The sequence below is a fragment of the Quercus suber genome, unplaced genomic scaffold, assembly GCF_002906115.3.
Source record: "Quercus suber isolate HL8 unplaced genomic scaffold, Cork oak 2.0 scaffold_73, whole genome shotgun sequence".
NCBI classification, from domain to species: Eukaryota; Viridiplantae; Streptophyta; class Magnoliopsida; order Fagales; family Fagaceae; genus Quercus; species Quercus suber.
The window spans coordinates 287,251-298,855 of record NW_027069538.1 but is presented as its reverse complement, the minus strand read 5'-3'; the positions used below and the strand labels follow the sequence as shown (position 1 = coordinate 298,855).

General features: G+C 36.5%; 2 protein-coding genes across 2 annotated transcripts; both read left to right on the top strand.

Annotated features, from left to right (window-relative positions):
* Positions 1–345: 345 nt before the first annotated feature.
* On the top strand, positions 346–1,074 carry LOC112024738 (uncharacterized). The gene has a single exon (XM_024057373.1). It carries the CDS (start codon positions 346–348, stop codon positions 1,072–1,074), a length of 729 nt encoding a protein of 242 aa, XP_023913141.1.
* Positions 1,075–1,077: 3 nt separating this feature from the next.
* Positions 1,078–2,022, top strand: LOC136067450 (uncharacterized). Its single transcript, XM_065773348.1, has 2 exons — positions 1,078–1,366; positions 1,565–2,022. Exons 1-2 carry the CDS (start codon positions 1,078–1,080, stop codon positions 2,020–2,022), a joined length of 747 nt encoding a protein of 248 aa, XP_065629420.1.
* Positions 2,023–11,605: the final 9,583 nt, after the last annotated feature.

Below are 11,605 nucleotides of genomic sequence, written 5' to 3'. Positions count from 1 at the left end.
ACAGTTGTAAGAGTTATGATCCATTGTTATTAATCCCTTGCTAATTCAAGTTCTTTGACCCATACTCTACAAATTAATTGTCTTTGGGTTTACGTAAAGAAGTTGGACCCTACAATTGGCGCCGTCTGTGGGAAGAGCTTGAGCGTAAGGGAAGAGTAGCAGCGATTGGTCATGGCTGGTCAAGGGCAACAACCGGTAGAATCTGGGGCCTCATAGCATATTGATCCTTTTCTTAATCTGGAGCGGAGGCAGGACCGTGAAGGTAGTGTACATACTACACACACTGAGCGAACCCAGCCTCGCAGTGGAAGTCGCGTTCCCCATGCAGAAAAAAACAGCATGCAAATGGAGATTGAAAGGTTGAAGAGGGAGTTACGCCATGAGAAGAGGAAACGCGCTGTACCACACCCTGATGACGACTTGGACGACGGGCAAGATATTACCTATGAGCAGAACTCTCAAACTCCAATCAGTGAGACTTTCTCTTATGAAGCTGAGCACCCTCGTGAGAAGCGACCTCGAGGATCACCATATGGAGGAGTGGGCAATGATGCCATGAGTAAGGCCCTGAATCAGATTTCTAGGTCACCCTTTACACGTAGGATCGAAGGAGCGGAGATGCCTCGGCGTTTCAACCAGCCAACCTTTACTATCTATAATGGCAAGACTGACCCTGTGGAACATATTAGCCATTTTAACCAAAGAATGACTGTCTATGCCAAAGACGAAGCTTTGATGTGCAAGGTATTCCCCTCCAGTTTGGGTCCTATAGCCATGAAATGGTTTGATAACCTGAGGGCCGATTCCATCGATTCTTACCAAGAGCTTACTCAAGCTTTTGGTTCACGATTCGTCACCTGCCGAAGGGTGCCCAGGCCTTTGTCCTCTCTTCTGTCCTTAAGCATGCGTGAAGGTGAGACACTGAAGGCGTACTCGGATAGATACTGGGAGATGTTTAACGAGATGGAAGGCAACTTCGATGCCATGGCCTTAGAGACGTTCAAGTTGGGTCTCCCCACTGATCATGGCTTAAGAATGTCCTTGTCCGGCAAGCCCATTGTTAGCATGCACTAGCTCATGGATCGTATTGAGAAGTATAAGAGGGTTGAAGAGGATCGGCAACAGGAGAAGAGTAAGGATAAGGCTACCACCCAGGACAGGAAGGACTTTAGGTCGGATCGCTATAACAATAGTAAACCGAGGAGAGATTTCGCTGGACATTCAGGCTCAGCAAATGTCCAAACAGTTAACACCGTGTTCAAAGATCCCGTTCATCAAGTCCTGGATAAGGTAAAGAATGAACCATTCTTCAGATGGCCGAATAAAATGGTGGGGAACCCGGATAGACGCAATCATAATGTCTATTGTCAGTACCACCAGGACCACGGGCATACGATCGAAGACTGCAGAAGCTTATGGGACCATCTGGACCAATTGGTCGACGAGGGCAGATTGAAGCATCTTTTACATCGCTCCAGCGGAAGAGGGGGGCAGCCAATTTCGGATGCCGAGAAAAGGGATTCTTGAAAACACCCTTTGGGTGTTATCAATGTTATTTTTGCAGCACCAGGAAGGACAGGATCCCGGCCATCAAAGGTCATGTCCGTGGCTCGGTTGCCGGTAGGAGATGTTGATAAGAATCTGAAGAGCCCTGGGCATGCTGTACCCCTCGTTCTAGGCTTTTCAGACGAGGATAAAGCTGGGACCATTCAACCTCATGAGGACGCCTTGGTGGTTACACTCAGGATTGGGGGATATGATGTGAAGAGGGTGATGGTAGACCAGGGCAGCGCGGTGGAGATCATGTACCCTGATCTTTTCAGGGGATTGAATCTCGCGCCCAGTGACTTGACTCCATATTGCTCCTCCTTATTCAGCTTTGAAGGAAGAATGGTTATGCCGAAGGGCAAATATGACTGCCAGTGCAAACGGGCTCAGAAATCGTTGAGGTGGATTTCGTCGTGGTGGATGTTTACTCCCCTTATACGGCAATTGTGGCCAGGCCCTGGTTACACACGCTAGGGGCTGTCTCTTCCACTCTGCACCAAAAGGTCAAGTATCCTTCCGAGGGGCGTGTTTGTGAGATCCGTGGAGATCAGTCCTCGGCTAGGCAATGTCTGGTGGCGGCTATACAACACGGGTCCGAGGGTGAGCCTTCGAAAATGGCGGTCAAAGACCTATAGCAGTTAAAAGGGCGGTTGTTGCCGGCCGGTGGGCAGGATGAAAGTGTAAAATGCGAGGACTTAGCGCGGGTCTTGGTTGGGGCTGATCCTGAAAGATACTTTCAAATTGGATCCCAGATACCTCAGTCAGAAAGAGAAGAGCTAGTGGAGTTCCTTAAAAAAAATATTGACGTATTTGCATGGAGTACCTACGAAGCCCCGGGAGTAGATCCGGAGTTCATTTGTCATCATTTGAGGGTTAACCCTCTGAGTATACCAAAGAAGCAACCTCCTCGGAGGCCATCTAGAGAGCACGTCGAAGCAGTCAGAGAGGAGGTGCGAAAGCTCAAGCAGGCCGGGGCTATTAAAGAAATTTTTTATCCCGAGTGGCTGGCGAATACTGTGGTAGTAAAAAAGAAAAGCGGAAAGTGGCGAGTCTGTGTAGACTTCACGGACTTAAACAAAGCCTGCCCTAAGGACCCTTTCCCTATGCCGAAGATTGATCAGTTGGTAGATGCTACTGTCGGCCATCCTCGGATGAGCTTCTTAGATGCTTTTCAGGGGTATCATCAGATCCCCCTTGCTTTAGGCGACCAGGAGAAGACCGCTTTTGTTACCCCCATTGGTAACTACCACTATAAAGTGATGTCTTTTGGTCTGAAAAATGCAGGTTCTACGTATCAGCGGATAATGACCAAGATGTTCGAATCACAATTAGGCAAAAACATAAAGGTTTATATAGATGATATAGTGGTTAAAAGCAAGCTTGTTTTTGAGCATTTGAAGGATCTTGAGGCGGTTTTTGAGGTTCTGAGGAAACATAAGTTGCGCTTGAACGGGTCGGAGTGCTCGTTCGGAGTTGGATCAGGCAAATTTCTGGGCTATATGGTCACGCACAGGGGAATTGAAGTCAATCCTGATCAGATAAAGGCTATCCAGGATCTACAGCCTCCTCGGAATCTGAAGGAGGTCCAAAAGCTAACAGAAATGACGGCTGCGTTAAACCGATTTATATCCAGGTCTGCGGATCGATGCAAACCCTTCTTCTCGTTGATTAACAAGTGGAAGGATTTTGAATGGAATGAAGAATGCGCCTCGGCTTTCCAACAGCTTAAGGATTACTTATCTCGGCCGCCGATTATGTCCAGCCTTGAGCCAGACGAAGTTTTATTTGCCTATATCGCAGTAGTCCCTCATGCTGTAAGTTTAGTGCTGATAAGGGTGGATCAAGGAGTACAGAGGCCGGTCTACTGCATAAGCAAGTCGCTGCATGAAGCTGAGATCAGATACTTGCCGTTAGAGAAAGCCATTTTGGCCGTAGTGCTTGGAACGCGAAAATTGCCTCATTACTTCCAAGCCCATACCGTCGTCGTGCTCATGCAACTTCCACTTAAAACAGTACTTCGAAGTGGCGATTATACGGGGAGGATAGCCAAGTGGGGCACCATTTTAGGGGCTTTCGATATCAAGTACATGCCTCACATGTCAGTCAAAGGCTAGGTCCTTGCGGATCTGGTGGCCGAATTTACGGAGCCCAGCATGGAAGATGTAGCGGTAATGCCGAGCATGGATGAAAAATCGGTTGGCATGGTTTCTCAACAAGACCCTGCTCACTGGGAGTTATACGTAGATGGTGCTACGAACAGGAAAGGTTCTGGAGTAGGGCTGGTCTTGACATCCCCGAAAGGAATCATCATTGAAAAATCGCTAAGGCTAGACTTCGGAGCAACTAATAATGAAGCCGAGTATGAAGCCCTACTGATGGGAATGGTTATGGTCCGAAGAATGGGGGGAAAGGACGGTTATAGAAACTTTCTACTCCGATTCCGATTTAGAAACTTACTACTCTGATTCTGATTTGGTGCTCAATCTCAAGTATACTATTTCCCTACTGTTTAGAAATACGTTCAAGCTTGCATTTCCAATTTTCTATTGAAGAACTAATAAGAGATTATGGTTAATTTAGCTAATTATGAATAGATAAAAGAACAATTTCTCTTTCCAATTTTCTGTTAATACAATTGTATTGAAGAACTAATAAGAAATTAAGCTAAATTTGGCTAATTATGAATAGATAAAAGAAAATTTTCTCCATGAATACGTTGCTTTGCTTTCTTTGAAAAATCTGCTGAGGAACAACAACAAAGTAATTAAGAAATTTATTTATTATTTGTTGATGTGTAGCATTTTATCGGAAGAAATTATTGTCAAAATGATTAGGTGAAAAGTAAAGAATAGAGTGGAAAGTGGCAGCTACTACAATACTATTCAAAACAGAGAAATTTGCTATTTCTGGGCATTTAAGATTCTTTTCTAAAGAATACAAGTAGCTAAAATATTATATTGTAATGGTTTTTATTGTTCTCTATGTAATGTTTTCAATTATTGTGTTGTGGTTGTTTTGCTTTTGTAGTTGCAGTGTTGTGTTTTGGTGCTGAATTTCTTGTACATTTGATCCTTTAAAATGAAAATTGTTCATTCATTCATAAAATAAAAAAGTTTCGTGTTAGAAATGGCTTATTTGGATTGATATAGTTGCCCTATAATTTTAGGAAATGTTATAGTATGCATGATTAGGAAGACGATTTCTGCTTCTCAAAAAAAAAAAAAAAAAAAAGGAAGAGGATTTCGTACCGTACCGGCTGGTACCGCCAGAATATTTTGTTCCAGCGCTTGAATCGGTACAGAAATAGGGCTGAATCGTACCGCCCAAAATACCGGGGTGTACCGGCTTGTTTCGGCTATTCCGGCGAATTTCGGAGCTTTTCAGCGGTATTTTCGTTTTGGACTGGTACAAATATAACTGGATTTTTTTGAAAAAACTTAATACTTACAGCAACTTACAGCAACTAGTGACCATCATTGAAGCATCAACTTGCTAGATCATCAACAACATCATCTTCTTCTTCGTTTTAGCCACTTAGATCTTCTTTTTAGCCATTGTAATCGCTCCCTTCTTCGTCTGCTCTCCCCCTGCTTCGTTTGCTCTGCTTGTTGAAATTCTTTCTTAGCTTTTTGGAGAAGCTCTCTCTGCTTGAATGTTTTAAATTTTACATTAACTAGCCGCGAACCCGCGCGTTGCACGTGATAATTATTTTTATGGTAGTTTTATTAAAAAAAATTTACAATTTAAACTAATCTAATAATGGGTAATGTATTTCGTAATTATATTTTTATTTGTTATAGGAACAATCATAAATGTAATATAGGAACAATCCAAAACACCAAAAAAACGTAAACTAAAAAAAAAAAATTAATAAAACTTAACAATGATTAATTGAACCAATATTAGGATAAAATTTTGTTTTTGATAATCTATTAAGATTATTTTCTTTGTAGAAATTATAATTTCGGCCACCCAAAACATATTATCAAATAAACAATTATTAGCAAAATGTAAGAATTAAATTTCTATACAGGCATTGTTATAAATAATAATAATAAAAATAAAATTGCAAAAGTTAAAATTTGTCACCTATCTAATTATTTTCGTTTGGCTAACCTTTACTTTTCTTTAAATGAATGGCATTATAGAGTACTTCTAATAGAACTATTAAGAGTAATTTGTCCACCGCAAAGGATTAGAAAATAAACAAAAATTAGTAAAGTCTCATAGTTTAACATCTAAATTGAGCACTATAAAAAATCATGTTATATAACAGAATAAATACCAAATTATCCAAATCATGCTATGTAATAGAATAATATTATATTTTTATATGATATATTTAATTCTTTAGAACACAATAGGATAACATTTAACAATCAAAGAGAATAAAAAATAAAAACAACAACAATAATTTAAAAAACAAATAAATTGCATTAACCCAAAATAGAGTTTTAAAGAATATAAAAAATTATCAGCCTAAAGTAGAGATGCAAGAAAAATAAAAAAAATCCACCAAAAAATTTAGAGAGAGAGAGAGAGAGAGAGAGAGAGAGAGAGAACCATTTTTTGGTGAGGGAAAACTATGCATAGAATAGAAGAGATAGTGACAAATTTATAGTAAAATGGGTGAAGAAGAAGAGACAAAAATAAAGAAAGATGAAGGGAAAGAGGAAGAATGATATTAATGTAGAGGGTAGTGGGGAGATGAAAAGGTAAGGGAGGGAGAAAGATTGAAGAAGTAGTGGGGAGATGAAATGGTAAGGGAGAGAGAAAGGTTGGAGAGGGGTAAATATTAAAAAACACAAATGTTAAAAACAATTATAGGGAAATTGGAAAGAAAAAAAAAAAACCGTAAAGCTTGAAAGGCTTCAACATCGTTGTTGTTGTTGTTGTTGTGTGTGTGTGTGTGTTTTTTTTTTTTTTTTTTTTTTTTTTTTTTTTTTTTTTTTTTTTCCTTTAAGCTGAAAAGGCTCACACAAAACCTTAAAGTTGAATTGAAAAGGTTTTGGGTTGGGCTTGATAGTGGAACTAAATAAATAAGAGGTGGGCTGGATTAATTATATAGATTTATTATAGTGTCATAGTGGAAGTAAATAAATAAGTAGTGAGCTAGATTTATTATAGGGTGATAGTGGAAGTAAATAAATAAGTAGTAGATTGCATTTATAGGGCTGAAAATTGTAAAAATCATTTTAAAATTGTAGGACAAATTATAATTTAAAAAAAAATGACGTGGCAGTTGATGTGGCGCAACGTGAGAGCAACAACATTAAACGCTACGTTTCAACTTTTAGTAATATATAGATATAGATTTATTATAAGGTGATAGTGGAAGTAAATAAATAAGTAGTGGGCTGGATTTATTATAGGGTGATGGGGTAAGTAAATAAATAAGTAGTATGCTACATTTATAGGGCTGAAAATTGTAAAAACCATTTTAAAATTGTTGGACAAATTATAATTAAAAAAAAATGACTTAGCAGCTGATATGGCACTACGTGAGAGCGCAGTATTAAACACTACGTTTCAGCTTTTAGTAATATATAGATGTAGATGTTGGACTAGTATAAGATGTACTGCTGTACCTATTTCTCTTGGTTTCTCCGCCAAAAGCATAAAAGCCTCTTATTTTATTTGCTTTTCCTAAAGCCATGTGACTCTCCTTGGTTCTTATCTCTTGCTTATTTTGCTCTTTCAATTACTTTTTATTTTTTATTTAGTCAATTGCTTAGATGGGCAAGTGTCCCCTAGTGGCATGGAGTTTAGTTTAACTGATTACATGGGTCATAAATAGAAATTTAGGCCAAAATGGGTAACTAACCATAATTTTCCAACTATATAGTTAGTAGGCAGTGTTTGCAAACTATATTTTTTACTAGCATCTCGAGTCTAAGAGACTCGATTTTGACCTATAAATCGAGTCTCAAAGACTCGATTTCCATGGTCTAATCACATTTGATGTGGCATCTTTTTCCATGTGGCCTGAAAATTGAGTCTCTAACACTCGATTTATAAACCAAAAAAATTTAAAAAAATTTTAAGTCTCAGAGTGAGAGAAAGAGTGACCTAAAAGCTCTCAAGCTCAAATACCCATCTTCAACCCAAACCCCAAATCTCAAAAATCCAGTCAAGCTCAGTAGCCCGTCTTCCGTGGACAAAGTAAGGGCTCGCGTGGCCCCTGGGTCATGCGGCCTGGGGCTCACATCGCCCCTGGGGCTCGTGTCGCCCTTGGGGCTCGCACCGCCCTTGGGTCGCGCATCTGGTGGTTGCGGTGGTGGCGGCCTGGGCATCTGGTGGTTGCGGTGGTGTTTTTGTTTCTTGGATTGAAGCATGAGAAAGAGAGAGCAGCCTTTTTGGGTTTCTTTTCTTCTTCGGCTTCACTCTTTTTTTTTTTTTTTTTTCCTCTGGCTCCTGGCTTTGATTTCTTTGTTGGTGTTGTATTTTATCTTCTTATAAATCGAGTCTTAGAGACTCGATTTCCAGGTGGACCCCACGTGGAAAATGTGACAACTCAGACACGATCAAAACATGAAAATCAACCCTCAAAGACTCGATTTATAGACCCTAAATCGACTCTCTTAGACTTGAGATGCTAGTAAAAAATATAGTTTGCAAACATTGCCTCCTAACTATATAGTTGAAAAATTATGGTTAGTTACCCATTTTGGCCATAAATTTAACTATTCTTTTAAGTCCAAAAGCACATAGAAAGTATAGGCTCTAGGAGAATTATTATTATTATTATATAAAATAGCGGTAAATCCAAAACGGTACACTAGTATTGATCGGTATTCGAAATATATCGTATCGGTGGCTAAACTGATACAGCCTCTGGTACGGTATTGATTTCATTGATTATTGAGTGGTCTTTTTATGATTAAATGTTTGTGATGAGTAGTCTCTCCTTTTCCTCGTTTGTTGAATTTCTGGATATGTGCTCATTTTGCTGATATTTTTAGTTTGGCTAACTTGTAAACTCTTTCTTTGTAAATAATTTTAATCTTTACCAATAAAAAATTATGAGATGGGGGGAGAGATGTGAGTTCAAAATCCATGCGGTGCATGTCTAATTTTGCGTTATTTTGTTGCTGTATAATTTTTGTTTGAAATTCTCAAATATTATTGTCTTATATCTTCAAATATGTAAAGTATCTCTCAATAGATTTTGTTTTTACCTTAATATTGTCCATTTAGACACCTTAATTCTTCTTATTATTATTCTTTATTTAAGATTTCATCATTATGCCAAAAAAAAGCAAGTGATATATATAGAAATATAGTGAGCATTTTATAGCGAAACATTATGCTCACAATATTTCATGGTATATTGAGCATTCTATACAATGAAATATGGTGAGAAGTTGCAGCAATCCATGCTAGGGTTTATGGCAGTGGCTACACACAAAATCTATATCTCAACAGATTTTTTTTTTTTTACTTTAATTTTTTTTTAGAATACTAAGTGAGGGTTTGGATACAACTTAAACCTGCGTCTGCGTTTCCTCAAAGCGTGTTTTCTCCTCTTTTTTTTTTTTTGCCCTGCATTTGTTGACTTTTAGCAACAATATTTACTGTTCATGAATAGTGTATGCACTGTTCACCCACTGTTCATGCATTAAAAAATATTAAAAATGGGTCTCACGACACTATTCATACATTTAAAAATTATTTTGCTACAGTGTTTTCAGTAACAATTAATTTTTAGTAACAATAAGTTGTATCCAAATGGACTCTAAGTATTTTTGATACACTCATANTGTAAGTATTAAGTTTTTTCAAAAAAATCCAGTTATATTTGTACCAGTCCAAAACGAAAATACCGCTGAAAAGCTCCGAAATTCGCCGGAATAGCCGAAACAAGCCGGTACACCCCGGTATTTTGGGCGGTACGATTCAGCCCTATTTCTGTACCGATTCAAGCGCTGGAACAAAATATTCTGGCGGTACCAGCCGGTACGGTACGAAATCCTCTTCCTTTTTTTTTTTTTTTTTTTTTGAGAAGCAGAAATCGTCTTCCTAATCATGCATACTATAACATTTCCTAAAATTATAGGGCAACTATATCAATCCAAATAAGCCATTTCTAACACGAAACTTTTTTATTTTATGAATGAATGAACAATTTTCATTTTAAAGGATCAAATGTACAAGAAATTCAGCACCAAAACACAACACTGCAACTACAAAAGCAAAACAACCACAACACAATAATTGAAAACATTACATAGAGAACAATAAAAACCATTACAATATAATATTTTAGCTACTTGTATTCTTTAGAAAAGAATCTTAAATGCCCCAGAAATAGCAAATTTCTCTGTTTTGAATAGTATTGTAGTAGCTGCCACTTTCCACTCTATTCTTTACTTTTCACCTAATCATTTTGACAATAATTTCTTCCGATAAAATGCTACACATCAACAAATAATAAATAAATTTCTTAATTACTTTGTTGTTGTTCCTCAGCAGATTTTTCAAAGAAAGCAAAGCAACGTATTCATGGAGAAAATTTTCTTTTATCTATTCATAATTAGCCAAATTTAGCTTAATTTCTTATTAGTTCTTCAATACAATTGTATTAACAGAAAATTGGAAAGAGAAATTGTTCTTTTATCTATTCATAATTAGCTAAATTAACCATAATCTCTTATTAGTTCTTCAATAGAAAATTGGAAATGCAAGCTTGAACGTATTTCTAAACAGTAGGGAAATAGTATACTTGAGATTGAGCACCAAATCAGAATCAGAGTAGTAAGTTTCTAAATCGGAATCGGAGTAGAAAGTTTCTATAACCGTTTTTTTTGGGTTTTTGGATCACATTTTTGCTTTTTTTTTTTTTTTTTTTTTCCTCTCTATCCATTATTCTGTTATTCGATAGTTGCTCTTTTATGGTATTTTCGAATGAATTTATCCCGCCTCCAAGTGCGCTCGTATGAACATGATACGCGTTGTCATTCATCAATTTCTCCATCACAACGCAAGATTAAAGAGAAATTTTTGTTTAAGCTTTGTACATAGGAGCGACTAAGCTTAATATATCCAGTTTAGTTTTTCGTCTACGTGATTTGTTCATTATTCTTATTTTTACTAGCTGAATTCCTGCGCGATATACGGTATAATTTATTATTAGTTTTTTTTCCCAATATTTCAATAATTTTTGCTAAGAATCTTGTAACTTAATTGATTAACACCTCATAATGTTTCCAACATAGACATGAGGGTTCAAATGCCCACCCTCAACTATCAATGTATAAAATAAATAAATAAAATTTTAAAAAAATCAATAAATTTCCTTGTAAAAAATTGTAATATTTAGTTATTTTATAGACAAAATAGAAAGACAATAATATAGTGTAGTGATTTGGTCATACTAAATATATGTGTGTGTGTTTAAAAATTGAAAATTGCATGCTATGGTGGCTAATATAGATAAGGCATGTTTTACGCCTACCAAAAAAATGTAAATATCCTTCAATTATTTTTTTTTTATACTAATTTTTTTTCCTTTTTGTCAGACATTGTTTCAATTGTTGCAAAAATAAATAAATTTGAGCAAGAATACCATATTTCAAATTAATTTTTCTCTCATTAAAAAAAATTAAAAAAAAAATCAATTGCTTCTCATATAAATCTTAGAAAAAATGACATTAAAATTTCATTATGATTAAAATAATGAATATAACAAAATAAACATATTTATTCTATTAGTAATCTTTCTAATTACATAAGGAGTTAGGAAATTTAAATGGTTAAGATTAATTTTAGTGAATTCACAAATATTTAATTTTTTTTTATGAGGAAAAATGTCATATTCTAAATCTATTATTATTATTCCAACTAAAAATTACTTCTTATATAGAGTTTATCATATCAATTCATTTAATATAAAATAATTAATGTACAACTATAGATGCATTTACTCTATTAGCTAGTTCAATGAAATAATACTTTGATATAAATGAAAACTTTATTGAAGAAGAAGCCTAAATAAAGAGAATCTCAAAGAATCCATTACATATCACAACCTCATTGTCTCTACTTTTATATATACTAG

Bases quoted from the DNA above. Each gene is read 5' to 3' on its own strand.
- LOC112024738 (XM_024057373.1), top strand. From the start codon at position 346: ATGGAGATTGAAAGGTTGAAGAGGGAGTTACGCCATGAGAAGAGGAAA.
- LOC136067450 (XM_065773348.1), top strand. From the start codon at position 1,078: ATGGATCGTATTGAGAAGTATAAGAGGGTTGAAGAGGATCGGCAACAG. The intron at 1,367-1,564 runs GTCAGTACCACC...TTATTTTTGCAG, and splicing joins ACGCAATCATAATGTCTATT to CACCAGGAAGGACAGGATCC.